Source organism: Notolepis coatsorum (assembly GCF_963971535.1).
Source record: "Notolepis coatsorum genome assembly, chromosome: 5".
In the NCBI taxonomy this organism is placed as follows: domain Eukaryota; kingdom Metazoa; phylum Chordata; class Actinopteri; order Aulopiformes; family Paralepididae; genus Notolepis; species Notolepis coatsorum.
In genome coordinates, this window is record NC_140169.1 from 134,723,026 (window position 1) to 134,748,414 (window position 25,389).

General features: G+C 44.9%; 2 protein-coding genes across 5 annotated transcripts in view; one reads left to right on the top strand and one right to left on the bottom strand.

Annotated features, from left to right (window-relative positions):
• The first annotated feature begins 317 nt into the window (after positions 1-317).
• LOC311229336 (reticulon-4-interacting protein 1 homolog, mitochondrial-like) lies at positions 318-18,685 on the top strand. Its single transcript, XM_084315422.1, has 10 exons — positions 318-862; positions 1,030-1,130; positions 1,559-1,710; positions 1,941-2,009; positions 4,528-4,650; positions 6,615-6,665; positions 7,024-7,160; positions 10,217-10,400; positions 15,529-15,624; positions 18,330-18,685. The coding sequence occupies exons 1-10, from the start codon at positions 678-680 to the stop codon at positions 18,537-18,539; spliced, it is 1,308 nt and encodes a 435-aa protein (XP_084171548.1). The 5' UTR covers positions 318-677; the 3' UTR covers positions 18,540-18,685.
• Positions 18,686-19,942: 1,257 nt separating this feature from the next.
• LOC311229191 (uncharacterized protein) overlaps positions 19,943-25,389 on the bottom strand; it is a 50,541-nt gene continuing 45,094 nt past the window's right edge. For all 4 annotated transcript variants that reach the window (XM_084315259.1, XM_084315258.1, XM_084315256.1 and 1 more), the window contains 2 exons: positions 22,740-22,902; positions 19,943-20,381 (listed from right to left, as the gene is read on the bottom strand). In XM_084315259.1, the coding sequence (XP_084171385.1) occupies positions 20,293-20,381; positions 22,740-22,902 (252 nt within the window). In that variant the 3' untranslated portion in view covers positions 19,943-20,292. The remainder of the gene's footprint in view (positions 20,382-22,739; positions 22,903-25,389) is intronic.

The window sequence follows — 25,389 nt, forward strand, 5'->3', positions numbered from 1 at the left end:
TTGATTATACAGCCTACCTACAACGTCAATGTTTCATTCGGAAATCTGCTGTTGTGAGATGGTCTATATTTTTCTTCTTCTTCACTGTGACGTCTGTGTAGTCCCAAAGCTGTTGGCAGTAGTTCTTACATTTCAAAAGTTACAGACATTAGAGTTTAAGAATTTGTCAAAGGACCTCGTCTCCTCTCTAACAAGGTTGGGACATCTTGAGGTAACCCACGTGTGTTCATGACGCTTTGTTTTGTTATCCTATTGGCCCACGGATTCAGCGAGCCAATTGCCATTGGCTGTCGCTGTGGGTTCAAAGGGCACCAGGGAGATGGGCGTGTGATCTTGAATTACAACAAGAACAGTGATTCGGAACTGAACAATAATTTAGCTAATATAACGATCCACGTGTACTGCTCTTCATCTGGGTCCGTATTGGGGAAGTATATTCGCCAACACCAGCGCGTCCTCTTCGTACAGTTTGTGTGCATTGCACCTCGCAAGTAATACTTGCACGATATCCAATGGTGACAACCTTGACATGCTAACGTTAGCTAACAGTAGCTAGCCAGCTAGTTGGGTTACATCCGCGTTCGAGTTTGGTTTGCTATGAAAAGCTTGATGAGAGAACGTTAGCAGTAAACAAAGCCAGGAGATCTATTCGACGTCCCCTGGGTGCTGTCAAAGCAATGGCCGCAACCAGACTAGTGTCCTCTACCTACACGAAAGCAGTTGGCCTGACCAAAACATTAGCCCGTGTCGTGGGATACAATAATGTCTGCAACAACACACGTCACCTCAGCGGGTCTTCAAGACTGCAGAGCTTCATGTCCGCCTGGGTCATTGACCAGTATGGCACCAATGGGGTCTTGAGGTACTATCTGTATGTCATATATGTCCTGATGAATTGAAAATGGGGGACCCTGATGTAAACAAGACGAAAGTCTTTCTCTGGTCTGCATCCAGTTGTGTGTATTGAGCTGTACTGTATTGTACCCATTCTGCAATCTGTTAATAAAGTTTTCAATCAACCAATCAAAGGTTCACAGATGAAGCCACGTTCCCCGTTGTCAGTCATGCCAGTGAAGTGATGATTCGGGTCCATGCCGCTAGCCTCAACCCCCTAGACGTGTCCATGAGGGGTAAGTCAGTGGCACCCCTCTAGGTGGTACATGTACTGTATGTATGCTCAAGCAGGTTTGGGTGGGAGGGGGATCCATTCACATTACATTTCAACCAAGTTCAGGGAGTGGATTTGTATTTAACACTGAATAACTTCAATGGAAATTGAAGGTTTGAAAATATTGTAGCCTATTATCCAACTCACTGAAAATTAAAGCAATTTCTGTTTACATTTTGAACCAAAAGTGAATAGCTGTGAACATTAGTGCAGAATCCCATTGACTATATTTACACGCCAGCCTTTTTGCTCTTAGCTCACCATGCTCGGGTTGGGATTCCTTTCAAGAGCGAAATGGCCACCGACGTGTGATTATGGTCAATTACTTAGAGTCCTGTGATGAACCCATCAGTGTTCATCGGTTGCTTGTTCCTTCCCCCGTTGTTTCAGGTGGGTACGGGGCCAAGCTGTTGGATCTGAGACGAGATCCAAAATCCATGGGGCAGAACGACACCGACTTTCCTCTGATCCTGGGCCGGGACCTCTCTGGCGTAGTGGTGGACTGTGGTTCTGAAGTGACCTATTTCACTCCGGGAGATGAGGTAACAGGGCCTGTTGTCCCTCAAATGGAGCTGTGCTGAACTTAGCCGTTTCCTAGACGGGAGAGGGACACGCATTATTTGTGATTCATGAGCTAAATCCCGAAAATTGTCTTGAAGGAAGATTTTGTAATGAATAATTGTTCACTCTTTCTAACACTAGATACACATGTTATCTCCTAACAAGGAAGACTGTTATGCCTACGATATTAAAAGTGAAGTCTGTATTTCAGGTGTGGGCAACTGTCCCCCCATGGAAGCAAGGAAGCCTGGCAGAGTTTGTGACTCTCACAGAGTACGAGGTACTGTTACAGTCACATGATTATAGTGTGTTTCCTTCACCATTAATTATGGACATTTGAATTGTTATTTAAAAAATGTTAATGAGATGATACTATATGAAAGGATGGGGTCATGCTCGATGGAGAGTAATATTTACAGAATACTTATTTCCATGATGGACAGTAGGACACATTGAAATGTTTGCCCTCTGGCCTCCGTCTGTCACTGTGATTTGACAAGTTCTTAGTTAAGAGACAATTATTTTAAGACTGGTCAGCGCCACTTTAAACACAGCATGATTGGTGTGTCTGAGGTCTGGCTGCCTCAGACCCACTCCTATCCGAGCTCCTGGGGGGTCATCAAGGCGAAGCAGGCTATTCTCGCTCCACAATGGTGCAACGAACTCCTCACCACAGTCAGCAGCACAGCTGAAACCCAGACAATGTTCCACCGTCCACTAAAAACCCACTTCTTCAAACAATATCAGACAAAAACAAAACAAACCTTCTTACTGTCTTTTTATTACTATGCTACTATACTTATACTACTATACTATCATGCTAATATGTCTATACTACTATGCACTCGGAGTGTAATACTCAAGCTTGTTACTATTTGACAAACAATACCACTGTGCCCTTAGCTGCCAGAGAGGTTCCTCTCTCGCTGACTTGTTGTTCACAATTCGTAAGTCGCTTTGGATAAAAGCGTCGGCTAAATGTAATTAATGATTATCCGGGGTATGTTTCCAAACAAGCAGCGAGTGAGGATAGTCATTTGAGAAACTCATATTTATGAACTGTATATAAATATGGAAGCAAAAGTTTGGAAGAGGTTCATGTTATTATTATGTAACACTGCAGTGTGTATTGTGCATAAATTAATTAGGATCAAGTTGGACTGGGTGCGTGAGCCTGGGAGGCAGGCAGCAATTAGGCTGAGGGACAAAACTGCCCTCTGTGTTGCAGACCGAGCCCCGTTCACTTGGCAGATCCTTGCTAGCTGTCCTCACAGCAGCTCTAATCATCAGAGCGTGATTTCTCATCATTGTCGAAACAAAAGCCGTTACTTTACACTAGAAGTAGCAGACAATCACAACAGGTTCATGTGCAGTTTTCTGTTTATATGTTATTATCTAGTGCTGGGCAAAATGATGTATCACGGTATACACGAAGATATTTTAAATATTCCTGTGAAGGTTAATATCTGTGTCTTATACAGATGGGTTATACCAGGGGGTTAATTGTGGTCTAAAGTAATAAAATGAGGGACAAACTCTACAAAGCTTCCTGCTTATTTCTGGTTTTAGACATAATGTTATTCTTCCGCTTTATTCTTCTTGTTTTTTTGGGATGCTACTCCTCCCAGAGAGCTTGCATCACACACACGCGTGTAAGGTGCCAAAACGACAGGCCTGCTCCAACTCGAGTTGCTATTACTTTTTTAGAAAGTTTCACCTCACGGTTTGGGGAAAAAAATCTACTTCAAACGGGCAATTTTGCTCCATAGGAATGAATTACTGAATGTTCAAAACTAGAGAGTAGCAGCTGCTGAGTTTTTGCAAGATGTTTTGTAAATCGTGACAGTGGCCTCAATCTTGCACCTAGATACGAAAGTAAGACGGCAAAACACTGCCATGACTGTCCCCTCGCTCATAAAGAAATAATTAATGGAATTGGACATTTCCATCTCAACTTATGGGCATTTATGTTGACGGTCACACTCCACACATACACACTAATGCACACTTCCGTCTAGTTGAAATCTGTGATGTCACAGTTTATTCACATGTTTTCAGATCGCCACAATTGCAGACCGAATGGCGCATAATCGCGCACATAATTGTTGTAGAGACTCGTAGAGAGGGGTCGTCATACTCGGCGGGGAGATCCGCTCCCGTCGGGTCGGCGGTGCACAGGAGTCGCCCACACTTTCACAATTTCCCCCGGGGAGTTGTGTAGTTATTAATAACTTTTCTATTCATAGCGTTTGATCGCAAGACATCGTGGTTGCAAATGACATGTGATTGCAATCGAATAGCAGGTTATTGTCATTAAATGGCTACCACCACGGCCAATGAGCTGTGGAATTGCACCACGTTGTACCGCAAAACACGACACGATGATGCTACGAACTGCCCAGCCCTGGTGTTAGAATGTCTGACTGTTAATGTTCGGCATTGTCAATACCTGGAGCTCTCATTCCAACCATTTCCCCCTCCGCCCACACCCCTTACCCTGAACCTGGTTTGTAGCCTACTCCCAACCCCTACACCCCTTACTTACCCTAAACCTGGTTTGTAGCATACTCCCTACCCCTACACCCCTTACCCTAAACCCCTCACCCTACACTGGTAGCCTACTCCCTACCCCTACACCCCTTACCCTAACCCCCCCCCCCCCCCCCACACACACACAGACATATGTAGCATAGATGTTTGCTAAGGGGATTGGGTTTCTTCATTGAGCGCTTATCCTTATAAGTATTGTGTGTTTTATTATAAATAGAGTTCTGCGTGTGATGTGTGTATATCACCAGGTGTCCCACAAGCCGAAGTCTCTGAGCCACGCGGAGGCGGCCTCCATCCCCTACGTAGCTGCCACGGCCCTGTCTGCCCTGGTCAACGCCGGCGGCCTCTGCAGAGACAGCTCTTACAATAAGAGGAAAGTACCAGCATAGCTACTCCCCCCCTGAAATCCGCCGACGCCCCAACCCTGGACACCTTCAAAACTGCTCTCAAAACACACCTTTTCACCAAGGCTTTTCCCCATTAGTTAGTTTAGATTAGGTTCATTTCATTATCCTTACCTGCCCTCACCCCCCCCCCCCTTTCCCCCTATTGCCCCCTTTCCCGAAGCGACCTTGGGTTTCCTGAAAGGCGCTATAGAAATTTGATTTATTATTATATCCCTGACGACCTGGTCAGATACAGTATCTAGTGTCTACTTATCCAAGTAAACTCCACTTCACCTTCTTTCACTTTACTGTACTGCATGATAATGCACATGCACACACACACGCACACACACACACACACATGCATGCATGTGTGCACACATACACACAAATGTAGGGGGATATTGGAACGGTTACTTCAAAATACAGTCCTTTTATAATTTTTTACTTTTACTTGGTTTAGAATTATAATCATTAATCCAATTGTCTGGAATACTCATCCTGTAATGTAATCTGATTATTTATACTTTTGGTTACTGTGTCCCCAACATCTATAGAATACGCAGTTTAATGAACCCTTTCTTACAATTTGGAGACTGTGATTTGAATTGTCGTCGTCAGACAACTATTATCAAACATTATTATAAGATAATATGAATGTCTGTAATCTCCCAAACAAGAATAATTTCCTCCTTATAGCATATTTCTAAATAATCTAACAAGCAATCACTTTTTTCCTTTTTAACACATTCCCTGCCACGCAATTTGAGCATCTTATACCACTCTCTGCCAGCACTGTAAGCCTATGGAGATGTTCACCTTCTTTGCAGGGCTATAACTTTTTAAATTGTATTGCTAAATTGACATTACTATGGCCCATTCAACATCGATTATCTATCGTTCAGGATGTAGGAACGTTTTACTTTTTCATTCATATATTCATACGAAAATACCGTCTAGAATATAAATATGTTTTTATCGTTTTCTGCAGTAATTCCTAGAACGTGAGATATAGGCATAAACGCATATATAGATTATCAAATGCCGTTTGTTGGCGATACACGCTATATAAAAAATTCCAACTGTACATGATCCTAAACGTTATGACTGATCATGCACGGATGAACGGGGGGGGGGGGGGGGGGGGGTCGTTTATAATTGCGTGATCGTCAGTAAATGCTTTATGTAGTATGGCTGATATATTGAGCAGAGCAGTTTGCATTGATAATAATAAACAAACACGCTGAAAGTAACGTCAGCGTCCTCTTACCGTTCGACGATGAGACTGGAGGAAAAAGATCCCACTTATTTGATGGCGATCTCCTAAATCCATTTCCGGTTTGTATAATCATAATACACGGCCAAATCGTATCGATTATTGCGTTATGGCAGCGATCGCTACACACGGACGTGTGTATACAGTCCTGCAACAATATGCAAGTGCCGGACGCATTTGTCAGATGCACCGGGATCACAAGAGATCCACTTCCGGTTTGGCAACTCGCCGATCATCCACCAGGTGGCAGTATTGAAGCGTTGCAGAGTTGTGCATGCTCCCACTGCATCATACCAGACTCCGTGAGGGAATTATGAATAACATGGCGAAAAAATGAAATATGATCTCAATAACGTCGTACGCCGTGGATTGGCAGAATTCGCATGAACTTGAAACACGTCGTAAGCCGTTTCCGGCGTGGGATGTGTTAAAGGTGTCTGTAATTAATAGAAGGATTTCTGCATCAGGGTTTAATTCACACAGTAATAGAAGGATTTCTGCACCAGGGTTTAATTCACCACAGTAATAGAAGGATTTATGCACCAGGGTTTAATTCACCACAGTAATAGAAGGATTTCTGTACCAGGGTTTAATTCACCACAGTAATAGAAGGATTTCTGCACCAGGGTTTAATTCACCACAGTAATAGAATGACGTTGTGTCTCTCCCCCACAGAGTTCTGATTACCGGCGGATCAGGAGGTGTTGGGACACTGTCCATTCAGGTAACCGTCTCAGCTGTGGCGCATGTTGAGGAACCTGATCTGTGATTCAAACATAAACAGATGGGCAGCCCCACGACCACGGACCACACTTACTGTATTATGGTATAAAAAAATAAAAATGTGTGATGGGGAAGGCAAGTCACTGTGTTGGAGCTTTAAGCTCTGAAAAAGAGAAGGCATGTCACTGTGTTGGAGCTTTAAGCTCTGAAAAAGAGAAGGCATGTCACTGTGGGTTGGAGCTTTAAGCTCTGTGTGAAAAATAATGCAAGTCACTGTTGGATGGAGCTCTGTGTGACGGTGAATGACGCAGTGTGTCAGTGTGTGTCTTTTGTGATGTATTTCTCTCTTGTTCTGGCAGCTATTGAAAGCCTGGGGCGCCCATGTCACGGTGACCTGCTCCCAGAGTGCCGAGGGGCTCGTAAGAGGCCTGGGGGCGGACGAGGTGGTGGACTACACAGCGGGGGATATGGCCGAGCAGCTGGATGTGATGGAGAAGTATGTGTTGCTATGGCAAAATGAAAATCGGTTACTATATATACACAGGATGGTGCCCAGCGCTGACCTGACAGTCATAGAAATGTACACGATGCACACTGGAAGTGGTGAAAGAGGCGTTTAATGAGCGAAAAGGAACAGATTGTCCCCCGTGCGGTCCAACGACACGCCGTTTTCGCCGTGATTATCAGGGGGGAGTCGCCGGACCGGGCACACCTGCCCGCCGGTTGGCCTCCTGGTTCCCATGGATACCAGGGGCTCAAGGCCTGAGTGGGCGCTAAACGGGCCTCTCTCTCGGGGTAGAAGGACGAGCTATTTTACCAATGTAGAAAGCAGAAAGTACCTGCATTACACTTCATCAAGATGTCATCAACTAGGACACAGACCATGTAATCGCAACGTCCTGGCTTAGAATCCATCCAACCCAAGACCTTTGTTGTATGTCATCCCCCTTCACAGCGTCAAATGCATTCGAGAGGTCCACTAAGATGGCAGCATGAGATGTTTTATTCTCATCCAAGGCATTGGCGATGTCATTCACAACTAAAGTGATAGCAGGAACAATGCTAACAGATTAGCTATCTTTACTTTTTAGGTATACACTGGTCTGATGATGAGAGACATGACAGTTGTAATACCGCAACTGTGAAGGTACATATTAAAGGCTGTTTTTCACCCAACTAATGCAGTGAAGTAACATCAGACCAGTAGGAATATGACATCACACTGCGGCGAATGTGTGTGTGTGAGCCTTTGAGGGTAGCAGAAAAACACAGATGACATGAACAGAAAGTGATGGCGGGTAAAAAGGGAAACGTTTCACTGGAAACCAAATGAGGAAGGATGTTTTCTCTGGAATCAGGGTTCAACCACACATTGCTTCAGTTCTCGTGAACAGGACAGTGCATCCAATTAACAGTCATGCAATATGTTTGTGTTTTCTAGACAGACTCAAAGTGCTGTGTGTGTGTGTGTGTGTGCCACTCACTGTCGTATCAAATAAAGTAGAAATGCCCTTTCAAAAAAAAATTGCCGTCAAAAAGAATGCAATACAACTGGCAACTGTTTTTGGAACCTCTGTGAAAATGTTTAGTGTTCAACTTTTCAGTGCTTTGATAACTATTTTGACACTGCTGTGTTTGACGTGACGGCAGCAGCAGCAGCCTGTCCCTCTGATGAAAGACTGTCCATCAGACCTGGTCGCAATCGCATGTCCCAGAGGCGTGAATACTTTACGCAAGCAAGTTGTCCTTTTGCGCGATCTGATTGGCCACTGACGTTTCTGGTCATGTGACATGTGCGCCCAATCGTGTGTGACGGCAATTTCTTTGGCCGGTTAAGCTTAGCAATAGGCGCTCTTTCGAAGTTGGTTAAGGTTAGAGTTTGTCTTAGGGTGCTTTCACATATAGTTTTGGTGGACTCGGTGCAGTTCTGGTAGTGAAGTTGCAACATTGTTGTATTCATCATTTGGTTTGTCTGCATTCACACAGTAATTTGTCAGGCGCACCAAACTTTATGAACAATGTCACGTGGTCGAAAAGGGCGCTCGTCTATTGGACACAATGGAGAGTGGAAATCCCTCCCCTTCAGGAAGTGAAATGCGGAAATACACAAACTGTGTAGCCGTGAGCAGGCGTGATAGTAGCAGAGGCGTGGCATTAGAGAGTGGAAATGTGTGTGTGTGGCTGCGAGCCCGTGTGTGTGTGCGCGCGCGCGTGTCTGTGTGTGTGGACTGCGAGCCATGTCTGACTCCAGATCAGCGGATCACCCAAGTCTGTCCACGAGACATGTTTACACAGTGTGCTTGTAATGCAGCGCGCCACGGTAATAATAATAAGCCGTGTTTTTTTCTTCTTCCTTCTACCCAAGATGCACAGTTAGATATATAGATAGATAGATTTACATTTACATTTACATTTAGTCATTTAGCTGACGCTTTTATCCAAAGCGACTTACAAGTTCTGTACGACAAGCCATCAGGAAGGGCACAACTCTTATCAGCTGAGCAACAATGTTCATCAAAGTGTTGAGTGCTACAGTGTAGGTTAGTTTATTAGGACAAGATTAGGACAAGATTAGGACAAGATTAGGATAGATGCAGTGATAGATGCAGTGTGCTGCGCGCCGCGGTATTAATAATAATAAGCTGCGGTGTTCCTTCTACCCAAGATGCCCAGTTTATCAGGTGACTGACTACCTTTGGTTTGCGTTTGGTCCGATGAAGGCGAACCGAGACCTATGTTTTTTGGAGGACCAAGTTCGCGTGTTTGGTCCGCGGACCGAGTTCGACTGCGCATTCACACAAACCCGAAAAACCGGACTATCGACTTCTGGTCCGATAGTCCGGACCAAACAGCCCCTGTGTGAAAGCGACCTTAGAGCATGGCGATAGAACACCAGCCCTGATTCCAAACTCTAACCTTAACCAACTGCGAAAGCTTAACCAGTGATAAACTAGGCGTTAGGTCGTTTGCAGGCTGTTCGACGCGGAAATGGGCTAAGACACTGCTCGTCATGCGATTGGGCGCACATGTCACATGACCAGAAACGGGAACGTGGAAGGACAACTTGCTTCTGGGAAGTATAGACGCGTCCCAGAGATGCCCCATTTGGTAGCATGCTGTGCTTGTTTAAAAAAAAAAAAAGACCAAATACGGTGACATAATATAACATAAGCTTCATTCAAATATCCTGTTTGAATATTTTAATGGCAAAACAAGACAAAACACTAACCATCGTCTTTTACTATCATGCTCCTTTCCACTAAATAATCGTCCTTAATATTACTACCTACCTACTATACTTATATCGTCTATATACTACTATGCACTCATCACTGCAGCACCCAAGTCTCAACGCTGTTGGAACATTGTTACTCAGCTGAAAGAGTTGTACCCTTTCCGCTGTCCTGTCGTACAGAACTTGTACGTCGCTTTGGATAAAAGCGGTCGGCTAAAAATGACAAAATGTAAATGTCGATGTAAATGTAAAAGCCCTAATGTTCTCCCTGGATCCTCTGGGTTCATCATCACGTGGCCTCATGTTTCCACCCTCAGGTTTGACGTGGTCCTGGACAATGTGGGCGGGGACACGGAGCGGTGGGCGCTGGGCCTACTGAAGCCCTGGTGTGGGGCCAAGTACGTCACCCTGGTGACTCCCTTCCTCCTCAACACCGACTCCCTGGGTCTGCTGGAGGGAGCCGTGCACTCGGGACTCACCCTGAACAGCAAGGCCATACAGGTGCCCCTGTGCTTTCACCACGTTACTGTCTTTTAGATTAATATTTATTGTCGTCATACAGCATTATTCATATTTATTGTCGTCATACAGCACAACTTAAGTACAGTACAACAAGAGTGCAAATGTAACGGTAAAAGTGCAATAGTAATATATAATGTACAGGTGATTAAACTGGGTAGGAAATACATAAACTAGTACTACTGGGTGTAGTGCTAATCGCATGTACAGAGTTGTAAATACCAATATGTACAGAGATACAGGTATAAAGACGGTATGGCTGTTGTCATACTGGCCAGCAGCGTTAACGATTAAGAGTAGGTAAGGGATATGTACAGATATAGATATAGTATCTACAGATATGCAAAAGGATTATGTGCAGGTAAGTTCATTGTGAATAGATATACAGTGAGAATAAATATATATATATATATACGGTGTATATACAGCATTATTGTACATGCTATCATACAGAGTTATATGGGTTATATGCAGGTGTATAAGTAGGTATATAGGAGAATTATTATGCAGACAGATATGGATATGTATACATCTAAATAATGTTGTATTCAACTTGTGTTCCTAGACGATTAGGACACTGTATTTCCACTTCCCATGCACGTGCAACACTGTATTTAGTGTTTGTCATGGCTCTTGGTGGAGGATCACGGGTGTACGGGATACTTTAAACGGGTAGCTCAAGTCAAGCAATGTGATTGGTTCATAGCTGTGGTATATCAGACCATATACCATGGCCATGCATCTAATTCCTTTGCACAATTCAGTATCGCTCTGCCTCTGAAAAAAAGCCAGCCAGCTACAACAGAGAGAAGATCCTTGCTTCTGGCACCGTGCAATTAAAACACACCTGTCCAAACACCCCTGTACCAGCAAAAAGGAGTGCTAACATAACTGAGCACTACTTCAACAATTGCACAATTAATGGCGATATCCAGATACATATTAATAATCACCCCAATGAATCTCAAAGCATGCTCGATGATTAGCATGTTTTCCACTGTGGCTGTCGCTGCTTACAGATTGTCAGTGAGTTTGGGGGGGTAACTTAGACGGCTGGATAGCTACCTAAGCTTTGCTAATATACTGTTACTATATACTATACTATACTATTATACTGATCATAGTCACTGTTTGCGAACCTACAGTTCTACAGCAACACTAGAGACCATAATGCCTGCTAGCATAACATTAGCTTTCTGAAATGTGTGTGTGTGTGTGTGTGTGTGTGAGTGTGCGTGTGTGTGTGACTCTGCAACCATTCTGCTAAATGTCTGAAGAACTACATTGCTTGGTGGAAGAATGATTTTGTTATCAATGAATGATTGCATTTCTGTGTTGCCGTGTGTCTATTTGATGAAACCTTGCCAGGTATTCATATTGCCAGACTCTGACCGTTTTATAAAAACTTCAGGCCGTGGTATATATGGTTATTAAGGGGCTGCAACGCCCCTTAGCTGTGATATAATAACCATATACCACAGCCTGTCGTGAGCTATTGCTTAAACAGAACCCCCTTTCATGTGACCTCAGTGGTGAGAAATTATATCATTGTGAATTCTCTTCCCGTGGCTCAGCTGGTGGGAGTTTTTCTTTTGTTAATATATATATATATATTTTTTTCCTTTGATTTATTTCCAGCTCTCAGGTGTTCAGACGAACGTAGTGTTCAGTTAATTCAGCCGTTTGCGAGGAGGCGTGACGAAACCCGCCTGGGCTTTTAGAACCTATTCTGGCTCCGCTGTGTGCAGTTTGTCCTCGATCAGTCGAGATCTCCCCTGCAGGTACGGCTGGTCTGTGGGCCAGGCCTGCTGCTCGCTCCCCTCCCTCCCTCCCTCCCTCCCAGACGCTCTTGTTTGTGGAGTGCATGTGTAATGGGCGTTAGAGGGTTTGGGCTGAAGCGAAGTGGGTCCACGGTGTGGAACAGGGTGGGGCTGCTTGGGGACTGAGGAGGGTTATCCTGGGCTGCGCTGGCACGGCTCACGGGGGCAGCGGGGCTAGGTCTGCGTGTGAGTGTGTCCATGTGGTATGTGTCTGCTGCTGAAACAGCAGTATTTGGGTATTTGGGCCAGATTGCAGCTGGCTGTCTCCCCTCAAATAGCGGTGTTTGTGTGTTTCCCACCAAGCCGCGGGGTCCATTGTCCAGCGGGAGCCGCCGGCTGGTCCGTTTGGCGGGGCTCAGCCCCATGAGTCACACCCTGAGAGCTCAAAAAACTAGACACTGGTGCCATAGTCTACATCTGGGTGGACATGGCCCAACGGCGCCCTCTGGTGGCTCACTGGGTAGAAGCGTTTGACTATTAGTCTGTCATTTCAGCAATGTCCCATTGTAAACAGAGGAGGCGAAGTGATGTCGCACGGCTTAATTGAGCTACAAATGTACTTGATTATAAACTTGATTATATAGATCAGGCCTAGTTTTTGTGGACAAGTTGAGCAATGGCCGTTATTATGTCATTGTCTTCAGAAGAATCATAAGGGGGTTTGTTTCTGTAGCTGTGTTTTGGTACATTTTAAGTGATATTTAGTTTGTTACACATTGATGACTAGTTTTGTGAATTGAGCTCATCATCAGCCACACTTACCTAAGTAAACAGTGTGTTACATCATATCCGCTGTCTTTTAAAACCATGTTAATGTGTACTCAGGCTAGCCCATATTGTGGTTAATATGCTAAAAACTGAAAACCGAGAACAGTTGGGCAGGAAATACGTCTCTTTCTGCAACATCAAGGGACAGAATGAACAGAATATTTGATATTCTTGAAGCGTGTGAATGTTCTTGCCGATTTTGATCTGATGAGAACCTGTAGGTAAAGCCCAGAGTGTGATGAAACAATAATAATAATAAAAAGAATCCTTCTTGTTTTGCCAAGGAGCTGTCTCTTCAGGTTCGAGCTTGAGTGTCTCGAATGCTACGCCAACATTACCACATATATGAGCTGAGCCACGGCCGAGAGCGAGAGAGACTGTTTTCACATTCTGCTATGTAGTCGCAACATGTCACATCTTAAGATAACGATCATAAATGCAGTACATAAATATGCTAATAAAAATAGTTACTTTTAAACATATATTTCTTTTAACCTGCTAATTTGAGTGTATTATTACAATCACCGCATCCTTATCTAGCGGCCTCCGTTTGACCTTATTTCATTAAAGACTCGTGGGTCCTGCACCTCCTTAATCGCAAAAGAGGCGCTTTATTCCATCCCGTAGCACCAGCGTAGATAAAGGAAACCTTTTGAGATTTGTTCCTGATTCCTTGCACCACTCCCGGGAGGCATTAGAGCAGACGGCCTGGTCAACAGAGCCTCATACAGCCTCAGCCTGGTCGCTCCCGGGAGGCATTAGAGCAGACGGCCTGGTCAACAGAGCCTCACACAGCCTCAGCCTGGTCGCTCCCGGGAGGCATTAGAGCCAGGCATTAAAGCGTTCCGTCTTGAGACGGATTTCCGTCTATTTGATTATATTTATATAATATTTTAATTTATATAAAAAAAAATTATTAATATAAAGTTTGCCAATAGGGATGTATCAGTAGTATTGGCACTGGTAGTAGTCCTAATAGTAATCCAGTCTATTTTTGTTTCTTCTAAAAAATAAACTAGTTCAACACAGGCAACCACTTTTGCTTAATTTCTTTGATGGCTCAAATGTATGCTCTCTAGTGTCTAGTCGATTTTGTGTTTTGAGCACAAAGATCATCATATATCTAGCCTCTTAATTTTGCTCTCAAAGTGCACCAGATTGATGCATTTAACTTTAAAACCGTAAAAAAAATAAAAAATTCCGAGGGGGCATGCCCCCGCACCCCTCTGGAGGGGCAGAGGTTCACCCACCACCACAGTCTCACTAAATCCTGTGGGAAACACTGAGGATTCACATTTTTTTACGGCTGTGGGTAGGGCGTTCCACATTGTTGTGGCATAATTGCGAAACATGTTTAGTCCCTTGTTTTCTTTTTTTTTTAATCTTTTTCCCCCTCCATTTTTCCTCCGATTTTCTCCCATCCCAATGTTAGTCGTTATGCCAATTCCCAATCCCCTTCCTGGTCGCTGCGCACTTACCCCCCACAGTCAGATCATCTGGGAGAGTGGAGGCTATCACGTGCTTCCTCCGACACACGTCCAGCCAATCAACCGCTTCTTTTCACCTGGCAGCGCGGATTCTCATTGAGAGGGTGTAGTGTGTGGAAGGATCACACTATCCCACTCAGGTCCTATCCGCGCTTAGCAGGCGCCCCGACCGAACTGTAGGAGTCGCTGTTTACAACGACCCGGACCCACCCCGCCAGCTTCTCCCACCCTCTAATACAGCCAATTGTATTAGTGTGAACGGCCAGCCAAGCTGGTGACAACCCCGGAGCTGTGAGCTGGATTCGCCTGTTCGAATCCAGCTCACAGCTCCGGGGGTTGGTGACGAACGCAATCTCCGCTACGCCACCTAACCGCTTTAGTCCCTTGTTTGTATGATAACAAGCCTTTTAGTTCATGGTTCAAAGTAATGGGAAAAGGGTGCTAGCTCGCCATCAATCAGAAGCTAGCCACAAGACTTGCATTCACAGAACCTCATACAGCCTCAGCCTGGTCGCCTCCCGGGAGGACTGGGCTCACGCCTGCGCTTCCTTCAGCGGCCCGACCACTCACCGAGTCAGAGGCCAGCGCAGCGCACCGCGGGTACATTTGCACACTGCGCTCGTTCTCGGGACACTTAAAATTGGTCCAATTAGCGAGCGATGCATAAGAGGAACATAATCCTAATCGTCTAACCCGGGTTTTCAGTTTCTGCTAATGCCATTTCCATAACTGTGCACTGCACTCGAGACAAGACATGGCTATTCTATGCAGATTCATGCAAACCAAGAGGAGACATTAGTTCTGAATGTTCCATTGCAGGGATTAAGAAAATATGAATATAGATAGATAGATAGATAGATAGATAGATAGATAGATAGGAGGGTAATTCATATTCAGTAATATTTGTATGAAAGTAGTGAAATTCTCTATAATTCCAAGGTCCCCCCCCCCATCCTTCTCTCTTTTCTTGCTCCACTGGACCTTATTGTTGTCTCATCGTCTTATTGTCATCTCATCTCTCTCTCCCCTCCCCAGAACCTTGCGTGTAGCGGCGTCTTCTACCGCTGGGGGTTCTATACGCCGGACGGGCCCGCCCTGGATGAGATCAGCGCGCTGGTCGATGCAGGGAAGGTATTATTAAGTGTTTATTTATTTGTCAATATATATCGGCGACCGTGTCCTGGACTCTTTAAGTGCAAGTCTCACACGGGTGGAGAGAGGGGGGGGGGGGGGAGGACGACGTGGAGACCGGTCTCATTTGCACATCATCATCAATCAGCCAATTAAAGGGTCCTATGAGAAACTCACAACAGTCCTGTATAGAGATCCCGGCGTACATATTGAATAGGAGAGCATGCCGGGGATTCCATACATGCTCCTATATATTCAGAATGCCTGTGTCTTTGTGTGCGAGGAGCGCAGTGCTCCCCGCTGTGCTGCTCGGCATGCGTGTGTGTGTGCGTGCGTGCGTGTGTGTGTGTGTGTGGTTTGGCGCTCCGGGCAGTGAGTCAGGCGCTGGGAGTGGATGAATGGGTTTTTAAACACTAGTGCTGAGCAGCCATTCGCTAAGCGCCCCAGGACCTCTCTGCCTTTGTCCCGGAGCTTAGGGCACAGAGCGCACCGGGGACCTGCCTGCGTTAGTGATGGGAAGCCTTTCTAACCCCCCCCCCCCTCCACACGCACACACACATACACACACAACCACCACCACCCATCCAACCTAACCAACCAACCAACCAACCAACCACACACACATACAGACACTATTGGTATTTTCTATCCTCAGACATGTGGCCGCGCTCTGGTGTGACGCCACCACCGCGCTCCCCATTCATTGTTTATGTGGAGAGAGAGACGCTGACTGGAATAACAAGCCCCGGCTTGGCGGCGTGTTGCGGGACTAGCGGAGGATTGTCCGGGCTCATCACATTCTGAGCCCCCCTCCCTCCTCACTTGTTTTTTGCCCACGCCGGTGAATACGGAGAAGATCCGGCGTTGGGGAGCGCTACGTTTGTCTGGGGCGTTGACTTCGGGGGGGGGGGGGGGGGGGGGGGTTTCTAGATCCCAGCGGATCCTCCTCGGGTCCTTGTCCTGATCTTCACGACCTGAGGAGGATCCACTGGGGGGCCGCGACGTCGTCCGTTATTATAAAAAACGGGGCGACAGTGGCTCAGGAGCAGTGGCCAGGTAATCGGAAGGTTACCGGTTAGATTCCGGCTCCTCCTGGCAGCGTGTCAGGAAGTGTCCTCGAGCAAGACACTTAACCCCCTAACTGCTCCCGATGAGGGTCTCCTTCGTCCAGTGGTGTGTGAGTGAACGGGTGAATGTGAGGATTAAGTTGTAAAGTGCTTTGGATAAAAGCTGCTATATGAATGCGGGCTATTTGCTATTCACCATTTATAATAAGAAACGTCTTTAGTCGCGAGCTTAAGACGTCTCCCTTTGTCTCGTCCTCTCCCTCCGACGCCCCCCGTCCTCCCAAGGGTTGTGTTCAAGTGTGTAAGGTTTCTGCTCGTGGTTCACTTCCACATCCTGGAGGAGCAGAACAAACACTTGTTTCTAGGGATGTCCGATATTTAACGGCCGATATTGGCATTAAAATGTAATATCGGAAATTATCGTTATTAAAAAATATATATATATATATTTTTTTACATTTATTTTACCTTTATTTACCCAGGCAAGCAAGTAAGAACAAATTCGTATTTTATTTATTGTGAAAATTATGCATAATGTTGTGTTTTTTGGGGGGGAAAACCCTGCATATATCGTTATCGGTTGATTTCGGTATCGGAAATTAAGAGTTGGACAATATCGGTATATCAGATATCAGTAAAAAAAAAAGCCAATATCGAACATCTCTACTTGTTTCCTATTTGTTCTGCACTCAGTGTTTCATGTCATCTGTGAACGTCTCTCCACGTGAGGAGATCCTGGCCACGGCCGTCTTAAGCTCGTGACCGGAACCTTTTTCTTCTTTTGGTTGTGATAAATAAAACAAAGGCGGCATTTTCGATCCCAGCGGTTCCTCCTCGGGTCCTTGACCTGATCTTCCCCACCCGAGGAGGATCCATACTGGGGGGGCCGCGACGTTGTCCGTTATTATAAAAAAAAAAAAACGGGGCGACAGTGGCTCAGGAGCAGTGGCCAGGTAATCGGAAGGTTACCGGTTCGATTCCGGCTCCTCCTGGCAGCGTGTCGGAAGAAGTGTCCTTGAGCAAGACACTTAACCCCCTAACTGCTCCCGATGAGCAACCTTGCATGGTTGCCTCCGCCATTGGTGTGTGAGTGAATGGGTGAATGCGAGGATTAAGTTGTTAAGCACTTTGGATAAAAGCGCTATATAAATGCAGCCATTTACTATTCACAATAACGTCTAGTTGTGAGCTTAAGTTATATTGTCTAATTTTCTCCCTCCGATGCACCCGTCCTTCAAGATTTGTATTCAAGTCAGATTTCTCCTCATGGTTCATTATCTTCAGTCAAATCACTTTGTCTCCTCATTTACTATGAGCTCCACATCCCGGAGGCACAGAACAAACACTTGTTACCCATTCGTTCTGCACTCAGTGTTTCATGTCGTGTTTCAGCGACATTGCGCCAATGGCTCGGGAGGTAGAGCAGTCGTCTGGTAATCCGGAGGTTTTGAGCAAGACACTTAACCCCTAACTGCTCCCGATGTGCAGGTTGGTACCACCTTGCGTGGTCGCCTCCGCCGTCGTCGTTGGTGTGTGAATGTGAGTGAATGGGTAAAATGTGAAGAACAAATTGTAAAGCGCTTTGGATAAAAGCTGCTACATAAATGCAACCATTTACCATTCAACGTTTGTCCACAGATCCTGCCGGTAGTGGAGGCTCAGTTCCCGTTCTCCGAGGTGCCGCAGGCCTTTCAGAAGGTGGAGCAGGGCCACGCCAGGGGGAAGACCGTGGTCAGGGTGACTGAAGAAGACACGGAAGGCTCTGCACTGGCCGAGGAGGAGGGGCAGCACACATACAAAGAGCCTCCGGAACCAGAGGCGGTCAGGGAAGCAGCGCCCAAGAGCTAAAAGCCCAGAGTCGGAGAAGCAAAGTGGGACCTCTGGGATTTCAGCGAGGCTACTCTCTACGTGAGCGAGTAGTTCAAATCAGAGACCTCTCTGTTATGCTTTGTTAAGCAGTGGGCTTCAAGTGTGACTTGGAATTGGTAATTGGATGTGGGAGGGGGGGGGGGGGTTGGAAGGTTGTTCTGTCTTGTTAAGATTATCCTCTTTGGCGTGACGGTGCTAAGGTTCTGGGTGTCATGGGCTTGTCTTGCTGACTTCTGGGCTCTCATTTGAGACTGCTACAGCATAGCTTTTTGCTTCAAGTAATGGTCGACAACAAAATACTCAAGGTATCCAATGTAGTTATTTTTTTACCACTAGCTGATTAAATGGAGCACAGTAGGAGAAAAGGGCTCCCAGGAAATGTTCTTCCAACAACAGCACACACACCACGAGCACAGGAGTGACGTAGAATAGAAAAAGAGTGCCCTGGAGGTGTGTATGCGCCTTGAAACTATTGGTCTCGGTCTCCCTTGAAAGCTAACAAGCTAACTGCCCATCAAAGTGTGTTGGATTCATTACTGAACGTGAAACTGAACATGGGACAGGTTGTGAACAATGCGAAAGCAAAGAGAACGGCCAGAGTGGAATTAGCAACGGTTCCTATGAGGTTGTAGGTGATGGAACAGCGGTTCTCCTATGTGACGTCCATGTTCCATAACCGAGCTCAACCCAATGGGAATGCAATTTTATCATGGGTATCTATGATTATCCGCCATTTAATGTTTCTATTTGTTTGTGTGTCAAGTGACAATGGGTAGGGATGCAATAAAACCTTCATTATTATAATTTTTTTTCCTGGATTAGGATTATGTTCCTTTTATACACTACCATGTGTGTATGAATTAAACATTACAAAAAGTTAACCTATTTCTTGTTAAAAAGTGATACTTTCCCTGTTTCTGAAGTGGGATTTTTGATTGTGCTTCACTGCATGCAGACTCCTCTCTGGTTCCAGTCAAGTGTTCCTGATATTAAAAGAATGTTAATGAATCAAATAAACTAGCGCCCCCTTTGAGCATCTCGACGCCCCCCTTTCAACAATTCTGCACCCAGTGCCCCCCGGTACTCTGAAGGCCCCATGGGGGCTGGTACCACCCCTGTTGAGTATATGGGTGTGAATAAAAAAACAAATGAGTTGTTTACAAGAAAACTATATTGGATACCTTTAAATACTTATATATATTTTTGAATACATTATATATACCGTATATATATTAGCTTTTGATTGGACAAAGTAAAGAATAACTCAAGCTTAAGTGATTCAGCCTCTTTTTTGTGTCATTGTATCCATGGTTACACACTTGGAAGAGGAAGCAGCATTGCACAACAGGACGAGGATAAGAACATTAATAGCAGACTTGAGATAAAATATGCAAACGGGTTTATTAATGAAAATGGACACAATATAAACCTCCCCAACAATATGTTATCATGAATGTAAAATATGTATAGTAAGTATTTAAAGTTCACAATCCACTTTTCTCATCATTATGAAGTAACGAATACCATTCTCTTGGTAATGCAGCCTTTCCCGTAAACGTCACACGTTCCAAATGTTATAGTCCTCCAGCAGCGCATTTTCAGCCGCCTCCGAAGGCGTGTTGTCTTTACTTGTAGGGGGCGGGGGGGCACGACCGGAGCACTGAGGCTCCTTGTTCCCGAGCCGGGCCGGAGAAAACTATATAGAGGTCCGTTTCTGCAGCTCCCCCAGTCTTCATAGCATCTCCACGGCCCACTGCTGGGTCCGCTTGCTCGGATCAAACGCATTGAGAATGACTTGGTTCTGGTCGTAGTTGTGTCCGCCTGCAACAGAGAGTCAAGAGTTACTCTCAACAATGATGGTGTCCGTGTTGTCATTGTTAAGTTAGTCCACAAGGGGTCACTAGCTGACTAGCTGGATTCTGGGCAGGCTTGTTAAAAACACAGTTCTCATTTAAACTCTTGCCTCCAACATACAGTACACATCAATGGCTATGTGTTCCAACATTTGTGTTGGGACTCGATTAAAAATTGTAATTGAATTAATTCGAGACTTTATAGTTAATTAATCGAAATTAATCACATTTTAATCGCATATCAATATTTGATGCGAAAAGAAATGTTTCAATTCAAATGAATTTGGGTATACGAGTGAATCAATGAATGTACATTATACATACGTTTAAGCAGCAAAATCCTGTATTCGCTACTACACAGACCAATGCAATTTTAGGAATTATATATATATATAATATATAGCGCTTCTTTTGTAAACTCAAGCACTTTCGAGGTAAAAGTAAAACGCAGTACTTTCAAGTACATTCCAGAACAGTTGACCATTGGAAAAAATAACTTGTGATTGATCTCAATTTCTCTTATTTTATAGTTTTTTTTATGAACAAACCAGACTAACAAAAAAAGTAATTTGCGATTTATTATACTTATAGCACATGCATGAGTCTGGTCTCCTTTGAAAGGTAACATTCGTACACAATAAAGAAAAATCATCATGCGATTAAATGCATAACTTTTTTTAACTTTTTTAATTCTTTCTGTAGTTAATTAATCAAAATTAATGCGATAAAGTCCCAGCCCATACAAATATGTAAGATTTGTATAGTAGTTTGAGTTGTTATGAAAGATCTAAAGTAAAAAGCATATTTCCCCATAAACAAGTCAACATTTATGAAAATACCTGAAATGTATACTGTCAAAATATAGATAAGATGAGATTATGCCTTTATTGATCCTCTTGGGGAAATTCAGGCGCCATAGCAACATGGGGGAGGGGAGGTACAGGTATGGGCAGGGTAATAGAATTAAGACATAAATATAGGCAATACAACAAGATATAAATATAAAAATCTCACTGATCTCTCTCTGGACTCACTGATCTCTCTCTGGACTCTCTGATCTCTCTCTGGACTCACTGATCTCTCTCTGATCTCACTGATCTCTCTCTGGACTTACTGATCTCTCTCTGGACTCTGATCTCTCTCTGATCTCTCTGGACTCACTGATCTCTCTCTGATCTCACTGATATCTCTCTGGTCTCACTGATCTCTCTCTGATCTCACTGATCTCTCTCTGGACTCACTGATCTCTCTCTGGACTCACTGATCTCTCTCTGGACTCACTGATCTCTCTCTGGACTCACTGATCTCTCTCTGGACTCACTGATCTCTCTGATCTCACTGATCTCTCTCTGATCTCTCTGATCTCTCTCTGGACTCACTGATCTCTCTCTGGTCTCACTGATCTCTCTCTGATCTCACTGATCTCTCTCTGGACTCTCTGATCTCACTGATCTCTCTCTGGACTCACTGATCTCTCTGGACTCACTGATCTCTCTGGACTCTGATCTCTCTCTGGACTCACTGATCTCTCTCTGATCTCACTGATCTCTCTGGACTCACTGATCTCTCTCTGGTCTCACTGATCTCTCTCTGGACTCACTGATCTCTCTCTGGACTCACTGATCTCTCTCTGGACTCACTGATCTCTCTCTGATCTCACTGATCTCTCTCTGGACTCACTGATCTCTCTCTGGACTCACTGATCTCTCTGGACTCACTGATCTCTCTGGACTCACTGATCTCTCTCTGGACTCACTGATCTCTCTGATCTCACTGATCTCTCTCTCTCTGGACTCACTGATCTCTCTCTGGACTCACTGATCTCTCTCTGATCTCACTGATCTCTCTGATCTCTCTCTGGACTCACTGATCTCTCTCTGGACTCTGATCTCTCTCTGGACTCACTGATCTCTCTCTGGACTCTCTGATCTCTCTCTGGACTCTCTGATCTCTCTCTGGACTCTGATCTCTCTCTGGACTCACTGATCTCTCTCTGGACTCACTGATCTCTCTCTGGACTCTGATCTCTCTCTGGACTCACTGATCTCTCTCTGGACTCTCTGATCTCTCTCTGGACTCTCTGATCTCTCTCTGGACTCTGATCTCTCTCTGGACTCACTGATCTCTCTCTGGACTCACTGATCTCTCTCTGGACTCTGATCTCTCTCTGGACTCACTGATCTCTCTCTGGACTCACTGATCTCTCTGGACTCACTGATCTCTCTCTGGACTCTCTGATCTCTCTCTGGACTCACTGATCTCTCTCTGGACTCACTGATCTCTCTCTGGACTCACTGATCTCTCTCTGATCTCTCTGGTCTCTCACCTTTAACGTCTAGCAGCAGGTCGGGGGTCCCGGAGCAGCGGACGAGGCCGTCGGGGGTGATGCTCCAGAGCTGCTGCGGGGCGTCGGGCTCCGAGGAGAGACCCAGGCGGCTGCCTGCCATGGTCATACTGCCGATGGGCCCCATGCAGCACCCCTCCAGCAGCTGGAGGACAGGGCAGGGGTGAGACACGAGACACAAGCTAACCCTAACCCCAACCCCTCCAGCAGCTAGAGGACAGGGCAGGGGTGAGACACGAGACACAAGCTAACCCTAACCCCAACCCCTCCAGCAGCTGGAGGACAGGGGACAGGGGTGAGACACAAGCTAACCCTAACCCCAACCCCTCCAGCAGCTGGAGGACAGGGCAGGGGTGAGACACGAGACACAAGCTAACCCCAACCCCTCCAGCAGCTGGAGGACAGGGCAGGGGTGAGACACGAGACACAAGCTAACCCTAACCCCAACCCCTCCAGCAGCTAGAGGACAGGGCAGGGGTGAGACACGAGCGCTGCGGGGGTCTGGAGGAGCTTATTCAAGGCACAGACCTTTGTTCATCTCAAGGCAGGCGTTCTCAAAGTAAGATGAGATAAGATATTCCTTTATTGGAGGTACATGTATGGGCAGGATAATAGTAGAAAGACATAAATGTAGGCAATAACATTAGATCTGAATATAAAAAAATAAAAATAAAAACAACAACAATATAATTAACTGAATATGATCAAGTAAACAGTGTAAACAAAGGTGCAGGTGAGGGTCTGTATGCCATATCAGTTATATATATATATATATTTACACATTACAATACATATGGGCAATAAAGAATAAAAATCGGAAAATATATTATGAGTAAAGTGAAGTAAACTGTATACACAGGTGCAGTATACATAAGGTACCCAAACTGGCATGATATATACGCCATACGTTGTAGTCCGTGCAGGTTTGGTGGTAAGAGTCGGACACACTTAGTGTAGTAGTAGTTCCTAGCGTGGCTCAGAGATGCTTCTGGCAGCCCCGCGATGAGTTGTAAATAACATGCATTATATTTGTCTGTTTCCAATACAGACCAACCTACGACATCACAGTACTTTGCTTTCAAGAGGGTAAAACTGCCCCCTTAGCTGTCAAGTAAGGAATGACGCCCTCCCCTTCTCACTGGCCTTTCGTTCAGGGTGAGCCGTACATCTGTGTTTCTATTTGACTGTGCATTTTATATTGTATTTTTATTGTTATATTTGTAGTACTGTTTGCAGTACTATTTTCTGTGTAAACTGTGCACATTGTTTGTATTTGTATTAGTATTTACAGTACTTTTTTACTTTCTATTTTTCTAGTGGAGCCATCACCATATATTGCATTATTCGGAGTGGCCCCAGCGGACATCCACTTTAGATGGTGGGAATCTAGAATGCTGGCCTTCTGCTCACTTTTGGCCAGAAGGCTGATACTGTTCAAATGGAAGGACCCGGGTTCACCTGTCTACGGCCACTGGATGAGAGAGGTCATGTATCATATTAAACTGGAGAAGATCAGGTATACTATCAGAGGTTGTACCGAAAAATTCCACAATATTTGGGATCCTTTCCTAACTTTCTTTGAGGGTATGGAAGCGGATAATGTGACGGAGGCGATCTGACTGGCCTCCCTGGTCTCTCAGCTTGTTATTGTTTATTTTTTCTATTATGTTCTTACTTTTCTTCTTCTCTATCTGCAGAATGCAAGAGATATGTGACTGCTGTCGGGTGATTTAAAAGCTAAAAGGAAAAACAATGATTAATAAACTATCTAAGATATTGTGGAATGATTTTGTCTGGTATAGGGGTGGGGGGAGGGAGGGAGGGAGGGCCTTATTTTATTTTTATTTTCTTTTGGCCCATGTGGGACCGCCTGTAAAAACAAAATTTCTATTCACTTTGGTCAACCTTGGTTGTTTAAAAAAAATATTTGCTCTATGAATACATTTGACGTTGACCTTGTTGAAAGCTTGTTAGGCTACTGGTTGCATGGCAACTAGGCATCTCACAAGTCGTGTATGACTCACAAGACGTGTCCCATTCTTTCTTGGGTGGCCCTCAATCCAATTTTGGGTCCCTAAATTGGTCCTCGGTCAAAAAAACGTTGACAACCCCTAATCTAGTGAATTGGGTTTGTCATTCAATACACACAAGGGTGTCTGCCTCCTCCCAGTTAGACGACTTATCGGTTGCTAGGGTCTTGTTTGACACGTTTGATTGATAATGTTTGCTGGATGACTTCTTTATGATAATGTAAAAGTAGGTTCTGGTCCTTCATAAGCACTATATTAGAAGAGATCCGTCTGTATCATTGCATTCATTTGCAGGACAATAACGTGGGAGATGCAATTGTACAGATTTGTCAGTTAAATTGAGTTAGTGACAATATCTTATGATTATTAGTTGAGTGAGAATTTCCGTGGTTGAGGACGGCACTGCTGGTATTTTCATGACTATAGCCCTACATTCCACAGCCCTGGGGGGAATATTTTGAAACAGGATTACTCTGCCAGAAAACGGCAAAGAACCACATGTAATTTATGGATGTTTTGAATGATTTGTTGAATTAAAGTCTCGATTGTTATGGATGCCATTCCAACTAATGATGCTTATAAACAACACTTAACAAGTCATT